Source organism: Mustelus asterias, chromosome 11 (genome assembly GCF_964213995.1).
Source record: "Mustelus asterias chromosome 11, sMusAst1.hap1.1, whole genome shotgun sequence".
NCBI classification, from domain to species: Eukaryota; Metazoa; Chordata; class Chondrichthyes; order Carcharhiniformes; family Triakidae; genus Mustelus; species Mustelus asterias.
In genome coordinates this window covers 70,021,396-70,045,327 of record NC_135811.1, presented here as the reverse complement: position 1 = coordinate 70,045,327, position 23,932 = coordinate 70,021,396, and the positions used below count along the sequence as shown (strand labels likewise).

General features: G+C 46.6%; 1 protein-coding gene across 1 annotated transcript in view; it reads left to right on the top strand.

The window, feature by feature from the left end:
• Nucleotides 1–506: 506 nt before the first annotated feature.
• Nucleotides 507–23,932, top strand: part of LOC144500927 (parathyroid hormone/parathyroid hormone-related peptide receptor-like) — a 58,514-nt gene continuing 35,088 nt past the window's right edge. Inside the window, exons 1-5 of the mRNA XM_078224426.1 lie at nucleotides 507–569; nucleotides 8,571–8,692; nucleotides 10,693–10,787; nucleotides 12,275–12,458; nucleotides 23,176–23,329. Coding sequence (XP_078080552.1) covers nucleotides 8,669–8,692; nucleotides 10,693–10,787; nucleotides 12,275–12,458; nucleotides 23,176–23,329 — 457 coding nt within the window. The 5' untranslated portion in view covers nucleotides 507–569; nucleotides 8,571–8,668. The remainder of the gene's footprint in view (nucleotides 570–8,570; nucleotides 8,693–10,692; nucleotides 10,788–12,274; nucleotides 12,459–23,175; nucleotides 23,330–23,932) is intronic.

Genomic DNA, 23,932 nt, shown 5'->3' with positions numbered 1-23,932 from the left:
TCCATGTGGGAGAGTCTGTGAGGTGGTCCGTGGGGGAAGAGTTTGGGGGATGGTCCGTGTGGGAGAGTTTGGGAGGTGGTCCGTGTGGGAGAGTCTGGAAGTTGGGGTGTTGGGAGTGTAGGCAATAAGACACAGTGTACAGGAAAGTGTGCTGGATGGCAATTGCTACTTAGAGTTTGCTACAAATAAACCTGTTGGATTTTAATCTGGTGTTGTTAGAGTTCTTACTGGCAATTGCTGCACAGAGCCTGTGTCTGAGAACTTGTGCTTTAAGATTGGTAATCTTGGAAGTGATCTCCTGAGAGACAGCTTCAAGATTTCTATTTGTCGTAGGTTCCAGGTGCTGTGCGCTCCTTCCACATCTGGCTGAGCTGTAACTGAGACTTCCTGTCCCCCACACTTTGATCATTTATTAGTGTCTGACTTGCTGAGATGTTTGCCTTGCTGTGTTTGTGCAGGTGTCCATTGCAGGTCAGAGTGGGATGGGATCGTGTGTTGGCCAGCGGGAAGCCCCAACCAAAGTGTCTCCATCTCCTGTCCGGAATACGTGTATGATTTTAACCACAGAGGTAACTGCTCACACTTCTCTCACTCACACTCTCTGTCACACTGATGGAATGGAGGGGCACAATTGAAGAATTGAGCTTCGTCGGGGCTGGAGGAGTTAGAGAAACAGGGTGGGTCCAGAGGATTTAAACATGATGCTAAATATGGATGCATTGAGCATTGGGAGCCAGAGCTGGGCAGTGGATGCAGGAGGGATGGATGAATGGGACTTGGTTCAGGGTAAGATATGAAAACAATGTTTTGGATAAGCTGAAGTTTCTGGAGGATGGGAATTGGGACATGGGACATTTAGATGGATTTTCTGAGGGTGAATGTAGAAAGTGACGGTGAGGGTTGATGTTCTGGCAGATTCCGTGGCAATACAGTTTAGATAGCAAGACTATCGGGAAGGTGATGAATGAATTCCAAGGCCAGATCTTTCCGTTGCTCGGCTGGGTAAACACCCGACCTGGAAGTGCTTGAAATCACGCCAAAAGATGTTGGGCGGTGTCCTGATGGCATCACTCCCTCACGTAATATTTTGGTTGGCAGATGTGAGTCAGAAGCGCGCACGGCGACAATCAAGAAGCCAATTTAAATGAATTGAACAGCAGTTGACTGGAATGTTCCATGGCCCGTCTGCCTTTATGGTTGCTAGGCGGCCAATTGGCCAGGCAGCCTTTGCGTTTTAGCTGTAACCTTGATCCAGGGCAGAGTGAAAGGTCAGGGCTCAAATAAAATTAACAAATGTGTCTGGGGACCTATGGCCCTCCCCCTGAGGGAACATGCTGGAATCACCAACCCGTACCCTCCATTTTCTCAGCTCCCACCCTCGCTGGTGGCGCTCAGCCTTTAACAGAGCACGATTCACACAGGAGGGTGGTAGTTGGCCAGACGGCGTAATGTCATAACAATGCGATTTCAGGCAGGAGGTGACAATGGCATAACTCGACGGACCCTTTGGAGAATACCGATTAGCTTGTAGACTTATTCAAGCAGAAACCAAAGGGGAGTAGGCCGTTTGTCCCCTTGAACCTGCTCCATCATTCAACAAGATCATAGCTCCAGCCTTAACTCCTCACTCCTGCCTCTCCCATAATTCCCTCACTTTAACCAATAGGCTGACACCACAAGATTTTAAACAAAAACATACACAACAATTAAACAAATGTATGTTATGAACTTGGATTTACTCCTTGCTGCCCCTGAGCCTTTTCCTTATAAGATGTGAGGTGTGAGTGACTGCCCTTGACATCAAGGCAGCATTTGACCGAGTGTGGCATCAAGGAGCCCGAGCAAAACTGGAGTCAATGGGAATCAGGGGGAAACTCTCCACTGGTTGGAGTCATACTTGGCACAAAGGAAGATGGTTGTCGTGGTTGGAGGTCAATAATCTCAGCTGCGAGACAGTTCCTCAGGGTTAGTGTCCAAGGCCCAACTATCTTCAACTGCTTCAACAATGACCTTTCATCCATTATAAGGTCAGAAGTGGGGATATTGATTGTTTGTACCGTGTTCAGCACCTTTCACGACTCCTCAGAGGCTGAAGCAGTCCAATGCACCAAAACTTGGACAATGTCCAGGCTTGGCCTGACAAGTGGCAACTAACATTCATGCCACACAAATGCCAGACAATGACCATCTCCAGCAAGAGAGGACCTAACCATTGCTCCTTGACATTCAATGGTATTACAATCACTGAATCCCCCACTATTCACATCTGGGGGTTACCATTGACCAGAAACTGAATTGGACTGACTAAATAAATACTGTGACTACCAGATCAGGTCAAAGGCTAGGAATCCTGCAGTGAGGGTGACTCCCCTCCTGATTCCCCAAAGCCTGTCCACTATCTACAAGGCACAAGTCAGGAGTGTGATGGAATACTCCCCACTTGCCTGGATGGGTGCAGCTCCAATAACATTCCAGAAGCTTGACACCATCCAGGACAAAGCAGCCCGCTTGATTGCTACCCCTTCCACAAACACTCACTCCCTCCATCACCAATGCAAAGTGACAACCACGTGTACTATCTACAAGATGCACTGCAGGAACTCACCAAGGCTCTTTAGACATCATTTTCCAAACCCATGACGGCTACCTTCTAGAATGACAAGGGCGTCAGATACCTGGAAACACCACGACGTGGAGGTTCCCCTCCAAGGCACACAACATCCTGATTTGGAAATATACCACTTTTCCTTCACTGTCTCTGGGTCAAAATCTTGGAATTTCCTCCTTAAACCCATGTGGATGTCCTGACACCACGTGGGCTGCAGCATTTCAAGAAGGCAGCTCACCACCACCTTCTGAAGAGTAATTAGGGATGGGCAGTGAATGCTGGCCTAGCCAGTGATACACACATCCTGTAAATAGGGATGACTGATAAGTATGCCACATTGCTGTGCAAACGATCATTACTTAACCTCAGTTCCAACTATTCATAGAATCATAGAATCCCTACAGCGCAGAATGAGGCCAGTTGGCCCATCGAGTCTGCACCCACCACAATCCCACCTAGGCCCCACTCCCGCAACCCCACATTTACCCTGCTAGTCCCCTGACACTAGGGTCAATTTAGCATGGCCAATCAACCTAAGCCGCACATCTTTGGAGTGTGGGAAGAAACTGGAGCACCCGGAGGAAACCCATGTAGACACGGGGAGAATGTGCAAACTCCACACAGACAGCGACCCCAGGCCGGAATCGAACCCGGGGCCCTGGCGCTGTGAGGCAGCAGTGCTAACCACTGTGCCTCCGTGTCACCCAGAGAGTCTCAGAGATAAGACTTCAATTTGCCATTTTTTGACAGTAAATGTTTCAGTCTCATGGTTACCTTTTCAATTCTCCCAAGCTAAACACTGCAATAGGATTCTATGAGAACCACTGTAGATTTTACCATTAGTTTCAAATAATACAATCTCCCAGCCTTTGTTCCCTCAAAATTCAAGCTGAAATTAAGCCTCACAGGCTGAATGTTGAAATGAGCTTTTTCTCTGCTTAAAGTGCAGGTCTAATAATTTGTCATTTCCTTTGGCTATCTTCTCTGAGCTGTAAGTTGCACACCCTCGGGTCCATGTGCAACTAAAAAGCTCTCTCAGAAAACAATCAGTTAAATTGAAACCAGAGAATCTCCCTTAACTCCACTTATCTCCATGACTACGTGGCATGCTCCAGGACCTAGAGGTTAAATGTCTTCACTTAAAATTCCTCCTTTTATCTGAAGAAAGAAATAGATTTTAGAACGCTTCAGAAGTATAGCTCAAACTCCCAAAACAAAAATATCTCTCTGGATAGCTAATACTACAGCAATTGCAACCATCATGGGTCATAACTTCTAACTAGCATCTGAAAGATATGGCCAGCAATTTGGGAAAAATATTAATGCACACCTACCGGGTCTTAACAGCTGCACTGCTGAAACCTCCAAATGTGGGAGATGCTTGGGGCCTGCATCAAAAGGCTCCTCTCAGACCCTGAGCAGTCCAGCTCCGGTAAATTCAACGAGGCCTTCGTGAGCATCGGTGTTTAAAGGGCCAGTAAAATAAACAGGTCAGGGAGATGGCAAGTGTTCAAGGTAAATGGATGGGATTTGAGTTGTCAGGCAGGTCAGAGGTTGAAGGGTGTGCAGAGGAGGTTGGCATGTCGAGGGCATGGGGTAGTTGGGGGTAGGAGTAGGGTGAAGAGGTCAGAAGGAGGGAGTCAAAAGTCAAGGGAGATGTCAGTAGTTGGGTGGATTGGGGTGGTGGGGGGTTGGAGGTTGGTGGGTAGAAGGGTTGGGAGAGGTGGGGGAATTGAGAGGGATTGAGGTCGGGGGTGAATGGTGGGGAAATCGGGGGGGGGGTATGAAGATGGGAGGGAGATGAGTGTGAGGGGATGGGGACATGGGTCAGAGGTCAGGGTGTGGCAGTCATCAGCAGGGGCACAGTTGGAGGAGTCAGAGATCGAGTTGGGGGTTCCTAGGTCAGGTCAATTGGTCAGGACATGTCGGGGGGGGGTGTTCGGATCAGGTGTATGGAACGGGGGGGTGGCTGGGGGTAGTCGAGCTGGGTCTGAGGGAGGTTCAGGCCAGATCCCTGGGTCAGGGTGGAGGATGCGAGCCCATGGCAGGGGGAATTACTTTGAAATCAAGGCGGTGGGAGGAGTACTCTTGGGGTCAGGGCTGATGGGTGTACCCCTATGGGAGGGGGGGGGGGAGGGGGGGGGAGTCCCCTGGGGCTTGGGCTGTAGGAGTGTCATGTGACAGTGGGGTGTTTCCCATAGTTACTCAGAAGTTGAAAGAGGTTTTAATTCTTTTAACTTTTCTGGGTAACTATTGGTGTAATCTGAACCATCCACAGTTGCTTCACTTGTCCAGAGGAGTTTGTGCTTCTGGGTAATTGCTGTACAAACCCTTTCCTGTAGAGTTCCAAGAGCGATTCCTTCACAGTTTCTTAGCCAACTGTCCGCATTTATTTCCATTTAACTACATCCCAGAAGTTATATTCTAAAACATATGAACCGTGAATAAGATGTTCACAGGACAAGTCTTCCTTATTTTTATAACCCTTCCAATAACGGCTGGCACTCTGTTTGCCTCCCTAATTGCTTTCTGTACCCATAGGCTAACTTTGTGTGATTTCTGTACAAGGACGCCCAGATCCCTCTTTATCTGTGTTCATCAATCTTTCTCCATTTAAATGGTTTATGGCTTTTCTATTGTTTCTGCCAAAGTGACCAAGCTCACATTTTCCCACATTATACTCCACCTGCCAAAGTTAGCCTATTCACTTAACCAATCGATATCACTTTGTATCCTCGTCACAACTTTCTTTCTTACCCATCTTTACATTATCAGCAAATTTGGCTACAATATAGTCATTCCCTTCATCCAAGTCATTAATGTAGATTATAAATAGTTAGCGTTGATCCCTGTGCTAACCCATTTGTTATAATTTGCCATCATGGAAGTTTGACCTGCCTCTATCTTTCCTGTGAGTTAGCCAATCTTCAGATCACCCCAACACCTTGAGCAGTAATCTTTCATGTGGCACAGATCAAATGCCTTCTGGAAATTCAAGCACACTACATCTACTGGTTTCCCTTTATCCACCCTGCTTATTCCATCCTCCGAGATCTTTAAGAAATTTCTCAAGTATGATTTCTCATTCTTAAAACCATGTTGATTCTGCCTGGTGATATTATGATTTTCTAAATATCCTGTTATTCTCTCCCGTAAAATGGATTCTAGTATTTTCTCAATGATGGGTGTAAGACTAACTGTCCTACATTTCCCTGCTTTCACACTCCCTCTGTACTTGGATAGAAATGCTGCATTTAGTATTTTGCTGGGATTTTTCCAGTATCTAGGGAACTTTGGAAGATTCCAATTGTCAATCTCTGCAGCCCTTTTAAGCCCCTCGAATACAGAATATCAGGTCCAGGGGGTTTGTCAGCTTTTAGTCCCATTAGTTTTCCTGGTGTTTTTTCCTCCGGTAATTGTGATTGTTTTAAATTTCTCCTTCCCTATTGGCTCTTTATTTTCTGCTGTTCTTAGGAAGCTTTGTGTGTCTTCCCCTGTCAAGACAAATGCCAATGACTTGTTTAAAGTCGCACTCATTTCCTTGTTTCCCATTATTAGTTCCCCAGTCTCATCTTCTAAGGAGCCCTGCTTGCTTTAGCTGCTCTTTTCCTTTTTATAAACTTGTTGATTTTTATATTTCTTGTTAGTTTTCTCTCGCATTCCAATTTCTCCCTCTTTTTTTATTTTTAATCGTGTGGAGGACGGAGAAGATCTGCAGAGAGATTTGGACAGGCTGAGTGAGTGGGCGAGGATATGGCAAATGGAGTATAACGTTGAGAAATGCGAGGTTATACACTTTGGAGGAAATAATAACAAATGGGATTACTATCTCAATGGAAACAAATTAAAACATGCTACCGTGCAAAGGGACCTGGGGGTCCTTGTGCATGAGACGCAAAAGCCCAGTCTGCAGGTACAACAGGTGATCAAGAAGGCAAATGGGATGTTGGCCTATATTGCGAAGGGGATAGAATATAAAAGCAGGGATGTCTTGATGCACCTGTACAGGGCATTGGTGAGGCCGCAGCTGGAATACTGTGTGCAGTATTGGTCCCCTTATATGAGGAAGGATATATTGGCATTGGAGGGAGTGCAGAGAAGGTTCACCAGGTTGATACCGGAGATGAGGGGTTTGGATTATGAGGAGAGGCTGAGGAGATTGGGTTTGTACTCGTTGGAGTTTAGAAGGATGAGGGGGGATCTTATGGAGACTTATAAGATAATGCGGGGGCTGGATAGGGTGGAGGCGGAGAGATTCTTTCCACTTAGTAAGGAAGTTAAAACTAGAGGACACAGCCTCAAAATAAAGGGGGGTCGGTTTAAGACAGAGTTGAGGAGGAACTTCTTCTCCCAGAGGGTGGTGAATCTCTGGAATTCTCTGCCCACTGAGGTGGTGGAGGCTACCTCGCTGAATATGTTTAAAGCGCGGATGGATGGATTCCTGATCGGTAAGGGAATTAAGGGTTATGGGGATCAGGCGGGTAAGTGGTACTGATCCACGTCAGATCAGCCATGATCTTATTGAATGGCGGGGCAGGCTCGAGGGGCTAGATGGCCTACTCCTGCTCCTATTTCTTATGTTCTTATGTTCTTATGTTTGCTGGTTTTTAAAGTTTTCCCAATATTTTGGCCTAGTGCTAATATTTGCCGCATTGAACATGTCCACTATCAACTTAATGCCACAGCTACATTTCTTATTACTCCTCCGTTCCCCAAGGTGCTGTGCTCACCCACCCTGCAGTTCCCGAGTTCACCCACACAGGCTGCAAGAACACCAAACCTGTTGGACAAGTGCAAGGACTGAGGCTCCTTTGGTGCTACATCCTGGATCTCCATATCTGCCTCACTCTCACTCAGACCCTCCTGTCCATGACCATGGACCACATCTAAAGTCCCTAGCCTAAGGGACGATTAACTTCTGGAGCAAAGTGTCCAGGTAACCTGCCCCCTCTCTGATGCATCGCACGGTCTGAAGCTCAAACCCCAACTCAAGCACTCGGAGCTGAAACCCTTTCTCCTGCAGAATACTGCTGCAGGTGGGGTTGTTGTCAATCACACAGTTGTCCTCCACTGCTCACCAGCTAAACAACACACCACCGGCCCTGTCACCTTGTTTAATTAATTAGGTTCTAAGTTTAGAAATATAACTGCAATTATTTGTGGAACATATTAGTTTAACTAGTTTAAAATATAAATTTAATATAATATTTATATCTCCCCATACTTCATAAACATACAGCCCCAGTAGTGAAGCCTCTAGACCCGCTCTGATCTTGTATACTCGTTAATACCTTCCTGTCAAATTCACTTCATGGAACTTTTAAATTTCTCGGCGTAGAGTTTAGAGAGAAAAGAGGAAAAATACTCAGACCAATCATTTACCTACATCTAAGATTTTCTTTGAACATGTTCAGTGGGTTCTGAGACCTGTAAGTTGCTGAGACCCGTTCAGTTGCTGTTTTGTTCACTCTTGCTGCTCCTTCTACCTCTGTGTCCCTCTCGCTCTCTTCAATGGCAGCAAGAGAGCTGGCAGAGAGCGATAGAATACTGATTGGTTGAATGGGGACTTGGGAGGCTGAGAGGGAGAAATAAAAGGAGACCTGATTGGGTGCTAGGAAGGAGAAGATTCAGTGGTCTGAGCAGAAGAGGATGAAAAAGAGAGAAAGAATTAATGTGCTTGGATTCAGAATGACAGCTAAAAAGCACATAAATGCACCGTACGAGAATTTAGGTAGCAGAGGCAGGAAGGTGGGGTAAACCGAGGAGGAGTTAAATGGTCCGTTGTTAAAGTCCGATGTCCTGGGATGGTTAGCTTGGATCATCCACAAAGCAGTGAGTAACATAGGAGCCGGTTGTGGGGAGATGTTGGATACAGGATCTGGTTGAGGAATAGATATCAGTGGGAGCTGCTGCAAGTTTTCCAGTGTGCAATCAAATTAAAATGGTGCCTTCCTCCTGACAGGACATGCCTATCGGAAATGCAATGTACACGGAGACTGGGAATTGGTCCCCAGCATTAACAGAACATGGGCCAACTACAGCGAATGCACCAAGTTCCTGATGCCTGACCACCGACATCAAAAGGTAGGCAGCAGGAAACAACCGAGTTCCTAATTAATCAAGGGTTTACCAACCAACCAAGAGTTACTGTCTGAACTATAAACTAAACATGGATAAGGGTCCTGGGTCCAGCAACGATTATGGGCCCCAACAACATTCCAGAGCTGTGTTCCAGAACTGGCCATACTCTTAGCCAAGCACTTCCAATACAGCTACAACACTGACAATGTGAAAAATTGTCTGTGCATCTCCTGCCCACTAAAAGCAGGGCAAATATCATCTAGCCAATTGCTACCTCATTTCTCTATGCTGGTGACCAGCAAAGTGATGGGGCAGGCCATCAATATCACTATCATCGGCACTTTACACTCATAACCTGTTCCCAGACACTCAGTTTGAGTTCTGCCAGGGCCATTCTGTTGCTGACCCCATTACAACCTTGATCCAGACATGACAAAAAGAGCTCAACTCCAGAGGTGAGGTGAGAGCAACTGTCCTTGACATCAAATGAATATTTGATCAAGAATGGCATCGAGGATCCCAGTAAAATTGAAATCAATGGGATCTCCTTATTGCTGAATCCTGACACAAAGGAAGATGCTTCTGGTGGTTGGAAATCAATCACTTCAGCCCCAGGACATCAGTGCAGGAGTTCCTCAGGGTAGTGTCCTAGGCCCAACCATCTTCAGCTGCTTCAGTTCACTGACGATTGCACAAATGTTCAATTGCATTTGCAATTCATCAAATAACGCTAGAAGAGGCGGTCAAAGGCTAGGAATCCTGCAGCGGGTAACTCCCCTCTTGTCCACTATATACCAAGACACACGTCAGGACTGGGATGGAATACTCTCCACTCCTCTGGATGAGTGCAGCTCCAACAACATAGGAGACATGACGCTATCCAGGACAAAGCAACCTGCTTGATTGGCACCCCATCCACAAACATTCGCTCCCTCCATCACCAATGTACAGTAGCAGCAGTATGTACCATCTACAAGGTACACTGCAGGAACTCACCAAGTTGATAGCACCTTCCAATCCACAACCTCTACTATCTAGATTTTGATTTGATTTATTATTGTCACATGTATTGGTATACAGTGAATAGTATGTTTTCTTGCACGCTATACAGACAAAGCATACCGTTCATAAAGAAGGAAAGAAAGTAGTGTTACAGTCATAGCTAGGGTGTAGAGAAAGATCAACTCAATGCAAGGTAGGTCCATTCAAAAGTCTGACGGCAGCAGGGAAGAAACTGTTCTTGAGTCGGTTGGTACGTGTCCTCAGACTTTTGTATCTTTTTCCTGGCGGAAGAAGGTGGAAGAGAGAATGTCCGGGGTGCGTGGGGTCCTTAATTTTACTGGCTGCTTTGTCGAGGCAGTGGGAAGCATAGAGTCAATGGATACGAGGCTAGTTTGTGTGATGGATTGGGCTGCATTCATAACCCTTTGTAGTTTCTTGCAGTCTTGGGCAGAGCAGGAGCCATACCAAGCTGTGATACAACCAGAAAGAATGCTTTCTATGGTGCATCTGTAAAAGTAAAGGACAAGAACAGTCACACCAACACCTGGAGGTTGCCCTCCAAGCTACTTACCAACCTGATTTGGAAACATACCACCCATTCTTTCACTGTCGCTGGGTCAAAATCTTGGAACTGCCTCCCTAACAGCACTGTGGGTGTACCTACACCACAGAGATTGCAGCGATTCAAGACGGCAGCTCACTTCCACCTTCCCAAGGGCAATTAGGGATGGGTAATAAACACTGGCCTGGCCAGCAATGCCCACATCCTGTGAATGAATCAAATACATTTTACAAACTAAAGAATGATTTACCAACATAACCCAAGAGATAGTTGCTAAACTGGATTTATTAACCAATCCAGGAATAACGAACCAATCTGAGATTTTGTTTTAATTCATGGATGTGGATATGTTTGGCACAGAGTTAGTGATTAATACTGAGTTGAAAAGGGGCTCAGTCAGACTGAGGACACTGACTGTTTTCCCATTATTTCCCCACAGGAAGTGTTTGACCGTCTCCACCTGATATACACGGTCGGGTATTCCATCTCGCTGATCTCTCTCTTAGGCGCTGTCTCTATACTCAGCTACTTCAAGTAAGAATATTGTCATTCTCTAATACCAGCGACTGCACTTCAGAAGTAATTGTTAGGTGTAGAAATTTGATGGGAGCATGTCTAATAAATGGGCGACTGGCTGGGGGTGTTGTGGGGGTTAGGGGCTGGGGCAAGCCATGCTCACTATGAGGCCGAGTACACTGCCTGCCATATTAGCAGAAGCAAAGCAAAGAGGTATCTATCTCCTGAACCTGAAACTGACTTTAGGCCCTATGCAGGTGTAAATAAGGTGGCTAATGATTGATAGGTCTAGATAAGGTGTCGAGTGACTGTCTGACGGGTCTAGCTAAGGTGTCGAGTGACTGTCTGATGGGTCTGGATAAGGTGTCAGCAACTGTCTGACGGGTCTGGATAAGGTGTCGAGCGACTGTCTGATGGGTCTGGATAAGGTGTCAGCGACTGTCTGACGGGTCTGGATAAGGTGTCGAGCGACTGTCTGATGGGTCTGGATAAGGTGTCAGCGACTGTCTGATGGGTCTGGATAAGGTGTCAGCGACTGTCTGACGGGTCTGGATAAAGTGGCTGGATAAGGTTTGGACAAGGTGTCTGCGACTGTCTGACAGGTGTAGATAAGGTGTCGAGCGACTGTCTGACGGGTCTGGATAAGGTGTCAAGTGACTGTCTGATGGGTCTGGATAAGGTGTCAGCGAGTGACAGCTCCTTGCAGATTTGCGTTCTTCGGCAACCAATCAAGATGTCGATACCAAAAAGGGGAACTGTAAAAGTTATTAATCTGACTGTCAAATCCTGAGCTTCGTATTCATACTATTGGTTGCTGCCAACCACCTCTAAGCCCATCATGGCCTCCAATGGCGAACCCCACCACAATCGCCACAACCCACCCATCCAATAAGCAACCACTGCACCCCTATCACCCAGAGCAGGAGTGCCAGCGTCCCCTGAGTACCAGTCTATGCACTCCCAATGAGTGGGATTTCCCTCCTTCCCTCGGGGCATGCTTTGAGGCAGAGAAGATTGCCCGCCATTGACCAATGGTGGGACCAATTGGTTTCCCACTGTTTGCACCCTCTGGCATCAGGGATTCCCAGTGGGAGAGGTCACCATCAGCTGGCCCAGAAGATCCTGCCGGTGGAAACGGCCTGAGAATTTCAGCCAGCGTATTTGCAGTTACCGTGAATCTCGATAGATCAGATGTACCAGAGGCGTGACAATATCGGTCTGATGTCCAGCAGATGGCAGAGTTAATATTGAGGTCCAGGAGTTGTTGTTTTCAGGTATTTATTCTGGGAAGTTGCAGTTGTATTTTCTTCCTGGATGTTAATCATGTTTAATTGTACACGAGTGATGGACATTTACTGGCAACCCCCTCTAAACAGAGAGAGACTGAATCTGTGCTTGTCCTGTTAGGAGGTGTGTGCTTGTATCATGTAACTCCAAATCCTTTAATATTTAGTCACAAAGATTGGGTTGAGTTTGATCACATGCTGCTTCTATCCTCCACACAGGCGCCTGCATTGTACCAGGAATTACATTCATGTGCATCTCTTCACATCGTTTGTGTGTCGGGCTGTCAGTATCTTTGTTAAGGATGCTGTCGTTTATTCAGACTCTGCAATGGATGGCCTGGAATTCAGAGTTGAAGATTTAATGGGTGATGTAACCACTCTCCCCAAGGACAAGCACCAATTTGTAAGTACAGCCAGACACATACTGATTCTTCACATTAAGTAATAAATAAATATCTTAGTTCTTGAAATTAATGCCTCAATATACATAGAAACATAGAAACCCTACAGTGCAGAAAGAGGCCATTCGGCCCATCGAGTCTGCACCGACCACAATCCCACCCAGGCCCTACCCCCATATCCCTACATATTTACCCGCTAATCCCTCTAACCTACACATCTAAGGACGCTAAGGGGCAATTTTAGCATGGCCAATCAACCTAACCCGCACATCTTTGGACATATAAAATCTTGTTCCATCAAGGCGGAACAATAGCATCCTCACTCCAATAGGTTACTAAGGGCGAATAATGGATTGAATTGTGGATCAATTAACACTGAGTATCAATTCAAACTAATCTTCTGAGTAAAATGGCATGGGATTATAAGAACAAGTAAACCATCTTTGAAGTGAAGAGATATGGGTGGGTATGCCATGGACCCATATTGCTGGCACGAAAATCCAACTCCAGGAAGCACATGTTGGCAACTTGGGCGCACCATCCGTAATTAAAATGATCAGAAGTCCATGAGCAGCTGAGGCCTAAATCTCTGACCTGAGCTGTCCCCATGTGCAAATCTGACCAGGCATCATATTCACACAGCCCATCCCAAGGGATGGCCCTTCAGTATAGTGCATTAGTTGTGTTATTAGAGCCCTGGATGCTAATTAAGGGAACACTGGCTATTTGCTGATGATACAAAGATGAGACTCTCTTAAGGTTAACATAGAAACATAGAAAAACTACAGCACAAAACAGGCCTTTCGGCCCCACAACTTGTGCCGAACATATCCCTACCTTTTAGGCCTACCTATAACCCTCCATCCTATTAAGCTCCATGTACTCATCCAGGAGTCTCTTAAAAGACCCTATTGAGTTTGCCTCCACCACCACTGACGGCAGCCGATTCCACTCGCCCACCACCCTCTGTGTGAAAAACTTCCCCCTAACATTTCCCCTGTACCTACCCCCCCCCAGCACCTTAAACCTGTGTCCTCTCGTAGCAGCCATTTCCACCCTGGGAAAAAGCCTCTGAGAGTCCACCCGATCTATGCCTCTCAACATCTTATATACCTCTATTAGGTCTCCTCTCATCCTACGTCTCTCCAAGGAGAAAAGACCGAGCTCCCTCAGCCTATCCTCATAAGGCATGCCACTCAATCCAGGCAACATCCTTGTAAATCTCCTCTGCACCCTTTCAATCTTTTCCACATCCTTCCTGTAATGAGGCGACCAGAACTGAGCACAGTACGTGCAGGTTCAGTCGGCAGTTAGGAAGGAAAATGCAATGTTAGCATTCATTTCTAGAGGGCTAGAATACAAGAGCAGGGATGTACTTCTGAGGCTGTATGAGGCTCTGGTCAGACCTCATTTGGAATATTATGAGCAGTTTTGGGCCCCGTATCTAAGGAAGGATGTGCTGGCCTTGGAGGGGGTCCAGAAGAGGTTCACAAGAGTGATCCCAGGATTGAAGGGTTGTCATATGAGGAGCAGATGAGGAGTTTGAGACTATACTCGATGGAGTTTAGAAGGATGAGGGGGGATCTTATTTAAACTTACAGGATACTGAGAGGCCTGGATAGAGTGGACGTGGAGAGGATGTTTCCACTAGTGGGAGAGACTAGAACTCAAGGGCGCAACCTCAGAGTGAAGGGACGATCCTTTAAAACTGAGATGAGGAGGAATTTCTTCAGCCAGAGGGTGGTGAATCTGTGGAACTCATTGCGATAGAGGGCTGTGGAGGCCAGGTCATTGAGTGTCTTTAAGACAAAGATAGATAGGCTCTTGATTAATAAGGGGTGTCAGGGGTTATGGGGAGAAGGCAGGAGAATGGGGATGAGAATCATATCAGCCATGATTGAATGGCGGAGCAGACCCGATGGGCCGAGTGGCCTAATTATGCTCCCATATCTTATGGTCTAAATAGGAATGCAAGTTGTGAGGAGGATGCATAGTGTCTGCGAACAGATATCGATAGGTTACGTGAGTGGGTAAAAATTTGGCAGAAGGAGTATAATGTGGAAAAATGTGAGCTTGTTCACCTGGGCTGAAAATAATAAAAAATAGATTATTTTTAATAGAGAAAGACAACAGAACATTGCAATGCAAAGATGTCTGGGTGTCCTTGTAGATTAAAGACTAAACGTTGGCATGCAGGTACAGCAAACAACAAGGAAGGCAAGCTGAATGTTGGCCTTTACCACTAGGGCAAAGTCTTGCTCCAACTACACAGTAAGTAGTCTCACGACACCAGGTTAAAGTCCAACAGGTTTATTTGGTAGCACGAGCTTTCGGAGCGCTGCTCCTTCATCAGGTGAGTGCAGGATTTGGTTCACAAACAAGGCATATATAGACACAAACTCAATTACAAGATAATGGTTGGAATGCGAGTCTTAACAGGTAATCAAGTCTTTACAGGTGGAGACAATGTGAGTGGAGAGAGCATTAAGCACAGGTTAAAGAGATGTGTATTGTCTCCAGCCAGGACAGTTAGTGAGATTTTGCAAGCCTAGGCAAGTCGTGGGGGTTACAGATAGTGTGACATGAACCCAAGGTCTTCACCTTCAACAACCAGTTCTTCATCCAGACACATGGAACAGCCATGGGGACCAAGTTCGCACCTCAATATGCCAACATCTTCATGCACAGATTCGAACAAGACTTCTTCACCGCAGAGAACCTTCAACACTAGATACATTGATGACATTTTCTTCCTTTGGACTCATGGTGAACAATCACTGAAACAACTATATGATGACATCAACATGTTCCATCCCACCATCAGACTCACCATGGACTACTGTCTGGAATCAGTTGCATTCTTGGACACACGCATCTCCAGCAAGGATGGTCACCTCAGCACCTTACTGTACCGCAAGCCCACGGATAACCTCACGATGGTCGACTTCTCCAGCTTCCACCCCAAACACGTTAAAGAAGCCATCCCCTACGGACAAGCCCTCCGTCTACACAGGATCTGCTCGGATGAGGAGGATCGCAACAGACACCTCCAGACGCTGAAAGATGCCCTCATAAGAACAGGATATGGCGCTCAACTCATCGATCAACAGTTCCGACGCGCCACAGTGAAAAACCGCACAGAGCTCCTCAGAAGACAAACACGGGACGCGGTGGACAGAGTACCCTTCGTCGTCCGGTACTTCCCTGGAGCGGAAAAGCTACGACATCTTCTCCGGAGCCTTCAACATGTCATCCAATGAAGACGAACATCTCACCAAGGCCATCCCCACACCCCCACTTCTTGCCTTCAAACAACCACGCAACCTCAAACAGACCATTGTCCGCAGCAAACTACCCAGCCTTCAGGAGAACAGTGACCACGACACCACACAACCCTGCCACAGCAACCTCTGCAAGACGTGCCGGATCATCGACACAGATGCCATCATCTCATGTGAGAACACCATCCACCAGGTACACAGTACATGCTCTTGCGATTCGGCCAACATTGTCTGCCTGATACGCTGCAGGAAAGGATGTCCCAAGGCATGGTACATTGGGGAAACCATGCAGACGCTACGATAACGGATGAATGAGTTGTTTGGGTTTAATCTCAGTTGTTTGGATTTAATATCAATTGTTTGGATTTAATCTCAGTTGTTTGGGTTTAATATCAGTTGTTTGGATTTAGTATCGGTTGTTTGGGTTTAATCTCAGTTGTTTGGGTTTAATCTCAGTTGTTTGGGTTTAATCTCAGTTGTTTGGGTTTAATCTCAGTTGTTTGGGTTTAATCTCAGTTGTTTGGGTTTAATCTCAGTTGTTTGGGTTTAATCTCAGTTGTTTGGGTTTAATCTCAGTTGTTTGGGTTTAATCTCAGTTGTTTGGATTTAATATCAGTTGTTTGGGTTTAATCTCAGTTGTTTGGGTTTAATATCAGTTGTTTGGATTTAATCTCAGTTGTTTGGGTTTAATATCAGTTGTTTAGGTTTAATCTCAGTTGTTTTGGGTTTAATATCAGTTGTTTAGGTTTAATCTCAGTTGTTTTGGGTTTAATCTCAGTTGTTTGGGTTTAATCTCAGTTGTTTGGGTTTAATATCAGTTGTTTGGGTTTAATCTCAGTTGTTCTGGGTTTAATATCAGTTGTTTGGGTTTAATCTCAGTTGTTTGGGTTTAATCTCAGTTGTTTGGGTTTAATATCAGTTGTTAATATCAGGGATTTGTTCCCAGGAGCAGGCTGAGGGTAAGAGAGTGGGTTTTCTGACTTTAATTAATTATTTATTTTTTCAGTTAATTTTGGGTTTAAAATCGGAGGTTTTTTTCAAAACCGGAAGTCGGGCCAGGAGAGGCCTGGGGAAGTTTTTGGAGGGTTTAAAAGCGCACCAAAGTATACAGCGGGCAGCATCGTAGCGGGCAGCAGAGTGAGTGGGAAGTTGAGTGAGCTGTCAGGGCTTTGGCTCACAGGGCTTGGACGAGCAGGGGTGAGTTTTTGTTTCCTTACACTCTTATTAACTTTTCACTGTCTTACTTGACATAAAGTGTCCAGTATGAGTGTGAAACCAGTGTGTTATTCCCAGTGTAGGATGTGGGAGGTCCTGGAGGCATCTGGCCTCCCGGACATCCACATCTGTGAGGGGTGTGTCGAGCTGCGGTTCCTGAGGGACCGTGTTAGGGAGCTGGAACTGCAGCTCGAGGATCTTAGGCTGATGAGGGAGAATGAGGAGGTGATAGACAAGAGCTATCATCAGGTGGTCACACCAGGGCAACGGGAGGAGGCCAAGTGGGTGATGGCCAGGAAAGGTAAGGCTAGGGTGGTTGAGAGCACCCCAGTGGATTTGCCCCTGCACAACAAGTACTCCTGCTTGAGTACTGCTGGGGGGGACAGCCCGCCTGGGGGAAGCAGCAGTGGCCGTGTCTCCGCAGTGGAGTCCAGCCCTGTAACTCAGAGGGCTAAGGAAAAGAGGAGGAAGGCGGTATTAATCGGGGACTCGATGGTGAAGGGAACAGACAGGCGTTTCTGCGGAGGTAGGCGGGATTCTCGCATGGTGGTCTGCCTCCCTGGGGCCGGGATCCAGGATGTCGCTAGTCGCGTCCCGGAAATCCTGAGGTGGGAGGGAGAGGAGCCTGAGGTAGCGGTACATATTGGTACCGCTGATGTGGGTAGGAAGGGAGAAGGGGTCATGAAAAGGGAGTACAGGGAATTAGGGAGACAGCTGAGAAAGAGGAAAGCAAAGGTAGTAATCTCAGGATTACTGCCTGTGCCACGGGAAGGTGAGGGCAGGAATGGAGTGAGGTGGAAGATGAATGTGTGGCTGAGGGACTGGTGCAGGGGGCAGGGATTCAGGTTCCTGGACCATTGGGACCTCTTTAGGGGCAGGGGTGATCTGTATACAAAAAACGGGTGGAACTTGAATCACACGGGGACCAATATCCTGGCCGGTAGGTTGGCTAAGGTTACTGGGGAGAATTTAAACTAGATAGGTTGGGGGGAGGAGAGCTAGAAGAGTTGACTAGGATCAAGGAACTAATTGATGGGGTGGAGGATGCAGGGGTAAGGGGAATTACAAAATTAATGGTAGAGGAGAGGGTGCAAGTGAATGAAGGCGGTAATTTAGATAAGGGAGTAGAGGGAGAGGGTGTTCGCGACTCATCAAAGCGGGTCCAGATAAAAGCTGGAATAAGGACACTTTGCCTGAATGCACGAAGCATTCGGAACAAGGTAAATGAGTTGATGGTGCAAATCAGCACGAGTGGGTACGATCTAGTGGCCATTACAGAAACGTGGCTGAAAGGTGACCAGGACTGGGAGATGAATATCCAGGGGTATCAGGCGTTTAGGAAGAATAGACAGGAAGGAAAAGGTGGTGGGGTCGCGCTATTAATAAGAGATAATATCAGGGTAGTACTGAGGGATGACATAGGCTCTGAGGAACAAAACGTGGAATCATTATGGGTAGAGATGAGGAATAGTAGAGGGAGAAAGACACTAGTAGGTGTGGTATATAGGCCCCCAAATAATAATGTTGAGGTAGGGAGGGCTATAAACAAGCAGATAAGGGATGCGTGTAAAAACGGAACGGCAATAATCATGGGGGACTTCAACATGCACATTGACTGGCAGACTCAAGTCGGTAAGGGTGGAATGGAGGAAGAGTTCTTAGAATGCTGTCGGGATAGTTTCCTTGAACAGCATGTTACGGAACCGACGAGGGAACGAGCTATTTTGGATCTGGTATTGTGTAACGAGGTAGGTAGAATTAAGGATCTTATTGTGAAGGACCCTCTTGGGTCTAGTGACCACAATATGGTCGAATTTCTGATTCAGATGGAAGAGGAGAAAGTTTGGTCCCAAACCAGTGTCCTCTGTTTGAACAGAGGGAAATATGATAGGATGAGGGATGAATTGGCTAAGGTAGACTGGGAGAGCAGGCTGGCAGGTAGGATAGCTGAGGAACAGTGGAGGATTTTTAAGGAGATCCTTTTCAGTTCTCAGCAAAAATATATTCCAGCAAAAAACAAGGATTGTAAGAAAAGGGAGAACCAGCCGTGGATAACGAAGGAAATAAAGGAGAGTATTAAAATAAAAACAGCTGCGTACAGAGTGGCCAAAAATAGTGGAGAAACAAGTGATTGGGAAAAATTTAAGAAACAACAAAGAGAGACTAAGAAAGCGATAAAGAAAGGAAGGATAGACTATGAAGCTAGGCTAGCAATTAATATAAAAAATGATAGTAAAAGTTTTTATAAATATATAAAAAGGAATAGAGTGGCTAGAGTGAATGTTGGACCCTTGGAGGACGAGAGGGGGGAGTTAATAGTGGGAAATGAGGATATGGCTGAGTCTTTAAATAAGCTTTTTGTGTCGGTCTTCACGGTGGAGGACACAAATAGTTTGCCAAATATTAACGATGGAGGGTTGGCAGCAGGAGAAATACTTAATACAATTAATGTTACCAGAGAGGCAGTGCTGGGTAGACTAATGGGACTGAAGGTGGATAAGTCCCCGGGTCCGGATGGAATGCATCCCAGGGTATTGAAAGAAATGTCAGAGGTAATAGTGGATGCGTTAGTGATTATTTATCAAAACTCGTTGCATTCTGGGGTAGTGCCGGTTGATTAGAAAACGGCTAATGTTACGCCGCTGTTTAAAAAAGGAAGGAGACAAAAGGCGGGTAACTATAGGCCGGTCAGCTGAACGTCTGTAGTAGGGAAAATGCTGGAATCCATTATTAAAGAGGAGATAGCAGGGCATCTGGATAGAAATGGTTCGATCAATCAGACGCAGCATGGATTCATGAGGGGAAAGTCGTGCTTGACGAACATGTTGGATTTTTATGAAGATGTGACTAGGGCGGTTGATGGAGGAGAACCGGTGGATGCGGTGTTTTTGGATTTCCAAAAGGCGTTTGATAAGGTGCCCCATAAAAGGCTACTGAAGAAGATTAGGGCACACGGAGTTGGGGGTAGTGTGTTAAAGTGGATTGGGGACTGGCTATCCGACAGGAAGCAAAGAGTCGGAATAAATGGGTGTTTTTCCGGTTGGAGGAAGGTAACTAGTGGCGTGCCGCAGGGATCGGTACTCGGGCCGCAACTATTTACCATTTATATAGATGATCTGGAGGAGGGGACGGAGTGTAGGGTAACGAAGTTTGCAGACGACACAAAGATAAGTGGAAAAGTGAATCGTGTGGAGGACGGAGAAGATCTGCAGAGAGATTTGGACAGGCTGAGTGAGTGGGCGAGGATATGGCAAATGGAGTATAACGTTGAGAAATGCGAGGTTATACACTTTGGAGGAAATAATAACAAATGGGATTACTATCTCAATGGAAACAAATTAAAACATGCTACCGTGCAAAGGGACCTGGGGGTCCTTGTGCATGAGACGCAAAAGCCCAGTCTGCAGGTACAACAGGTGATCAAGAAGGCAAATGGGATGTTGGCCTATATTGCGAAGGGGATAGAATATAAAAGCAGGGATGTCTTGATGCACCTGTACAGGGCATTGGTGAGGCCGCAGCTGGAATACTGTGTGCAGTATTGGTCCCCTTATATGAGGAAGGATATATTGGCATTGGAGGGAGTGCAGAGAAGGTTCACCAGGTTGATACCGGAGATGAGGGGTTTGGATTATGAGGAGAGGCTGAGGAGATTGGGTTTGTACTCGTTGGAGTTTAGAAGGATGAGGGGGGATCTTATGGAGACTTATAAGATAATGCGGGGTCTGGATAGGGTGGAGGCGGAGAGATTCTTTCCACTTAGTAAGGAAGTTAAAACTAGAGGACACAGCCTCAAAATAAAGGGGGGTCGGTTTAAGACAGAGTTGAGGAGGAACTTCTTCTCCCAGAGGGTGGTGAATCTCTGGAATTCTCTGCCCACTGAGGTGGTGGAGGCTACCTCGCTGAATATGTTTAAAGCGCGGATGGATGGATTCCTGATCGGTAAGGGAATTAAGGGTTATGGGGATCAGGCGGGTAAGTGGTACTGATCCACGTCAGATCAGCCATGATCTTATTGAATGGCGGGGCAGGCTCGAGGGGCTAGATGGCCTACTCCTGCTCCTATTTCTTATGTTCTTATGAATGGAAACCGCTCGACAATCACCAGCCAGGAGTGTTCCCTTCCTGTCGGGGAACACTTCAGCAGTCAAGGGCATTCAGCCTCTGATCTTCGGGTAAGCGTTCTCCAAGGCGGACTTCAAGACACACGACAGCGCAGAGTCGCTGAGCAGCAACTGATAAAGTTCCGCACACATGAGGACGGCCTCAACCGGGATCTTGGGTTCATGTCACACTATCTGTAACCCCCACGACTTGCCTAGGCTTGCAAAATCTCACTAACTGTCCTGGCTGGAGACAATACACATCTCTTTAACCTGTGCTTAACCCTCTCTCCACTCACATTGTCTGCACCTGTAAAGACTTGATTACCTGTAAAGACTCGCATTCCAACCATTATCTTGTAATTGAGTTTGTGTCTATATATGCCTTGTTTGTGAACCAAATCCTGCACTTGCCCGATGAAGGAGCGGCGCTCCGAAAGCTCGTGCTACCAAATAAACCTGTTGGACTTTAACCTGGTGTTGTGAGGCTACTTACTGTGTAGTTGGAGCAAGACTTTGCCCTAGTGGTAAAGGCCAACATTCAGCTTGCCCTGTTTGTGAAACAAATCCTGCACTCACCTGATGAAGGGGCAGCGCTCTGAAAGCTTGTGCTACCAAATAAACCTGTTGGACTTTAACCAGGTGTTGTGAGACTACTTACTGTGCTTACCGCAGTCCAACGCCGGCATCTCCACATCATGGCCAACTACACAGGACATTGGTGAGACAGGACTGTGTACAGTTCTGGTCTCCTTACTAAATGAAGGATATACTTGCACTGGAAGCAATCCAGTGAAGGTTCATTGGGCTTATTCCTGGAATGAAGGATTTTTCTACAGGAAAAACTACAATTCATTGGAGTTTAGAAGTATGAGAGGTGATTTTATTGAGGGATATGAGATTTTGAGGGGGTAGGGAGGAGAAACTAGAACGAGGGGCTCAATGTCAAAGTCAGGGATCTCCCGTTTAAGATCAAGCCCTGGAGAAATGTCTTCTCTCAGTGCAATGTTCATCTGTAAAATTCTCTTCCTCAGTGAGCACTGGTGGCTCAATCACTGAATATATTGGAGGCTGAGTTATATTTTTGATCTAAAAGGGAACTGAGGGTTATGAGGAGTGGGGAAGAAGGTGGAATGAAGGTCATGATCAGGTCAGCCATGCTCTTGTTGACTGGTAGAGAAGGGTCCGTGAGGTAGCGGGAATGGTAGATGAGGGTAATGGGGTGTACTTGAACACAAGCCAGACCTGTAGGAGCACCCGAGGAAACCCATACAGACACGGGGCGAACGTACAAACTCCACACAGACAATGACCGAGGCCGGAATTGAACCTGGGCCCCTGGCGTGGTGAGGCAACAGTGCTAACCCCTGTGCAACCGTGCCGCCCAATAAATGTCAAGAATTCACACCTAAGAGTGATAATAAATGGATGGACCATGACTTCCACCCAGCAGCAGAAAGTCCCGGCCTGCTGGGATTACAGAAGTTTAAAATGCACTGAGCTCCCCTGAATAACATTATTCAAATCTCCACTGAGTGGAGCCTGCAGCCGAAGAGTCTCCGCAGGATCCAGCTCCGTGAGCTCAGAGAGGCCACACACCCTTTCTATTCTATTTAAAGATTTCTCAACATTTATGAAGTAAACCAGGAGTTCGACATATTCTTTATTATTGATTGCATGTAGGTGTCACTGGCTGGACCACCCGTCCCTCATTATCCCTGCAAAGCAGGACAACTTAAAGGACCCAGTGAACCTGACAGGCCAGGGAGGGGGTAAGTGGGTGGGATTTGACTGGTTTAGTGGTTGATGCTCGTACCAACTCAGTGCAGGGGGCGTGCTCGGGGTTGGGGTCGGGGGTCAGGTCAGTGGGGAGGTTGGGTCAGAGTGGAGGGGCTGTTGCGGGGATTTAGATGATACCATTTTTCCTGAGAATGTGCACACACTTCCTGCCTGCCAGACTGAGAGCTTGGTTGGCCAGTTAGTGGCTGAAAAGTGTGCACAGAGTAGCTGAATTTCTCAGCCAATGTCTCACTCACTCTCTTTCTCACTTTCTCTCTCTCTCTCTCTCTCTATTGTACCCATTACCCCTCCAGTGTGCTAACTGAACTGTACATTTACAGGCTGGTTGTAAAGTGGCAGTGACGATATTCCTGTACTTTCTCGCTACTAATCACTACTGGATCCTGGTGGAGGGCCTTTACCTGCACAGCCTGATCTTCATGGCTTTCCTATCAGACAAGAAATATCTCTGGGCATTAACTCTGATTGGCTGGGGTAAGAATGATGTCTATCCTCTCCTATGTACTTGTTGCCTGGTTGTGTGTCTTGCTCTGATTGGCATGTGTGTGTTTCGGATTGGTGTGTCTCTCGGATTGGTGTCCTCACCCCTCAGCTGAATAATGCAACAAACAGTCGCACAATCTGAACACCACCCATTGGCTCAACCCTAATTCATTGGATTCCTTGATTGGGCCGTTCAAAGGTGTAAGGAGCAGGAGTTAGGCCCTTCAGCCCCTCGAGCCTGCTACACCATTCAACAACATCAGGGCTGATCTAATCGTGGCCTTAATGTTACTTTCCTCCCTGCCCCAATAACCCCTGACTGACTTGCAGACACAACTTCTAACTCAACCAAAGGTGTGTAGGTTAGGTGGATTAGCTATGGTAAATGTGCAAGGCTGCAGAGATAGGGCAGAGGGAATGATCTGGGTGAGATGCTCTTTTGGAGAGTCGGTGCAAACATGATGGGCTGAATGGCCTCCTTTTGCAATGTAGGGATTCTATAGTGCTATGGTTAAATATATTTACTGATCCATCTTCCCCAGCTCTCTGGGATAGAGAATTCCAAATATTAACAACCTTCCAAGAGAGGAAATT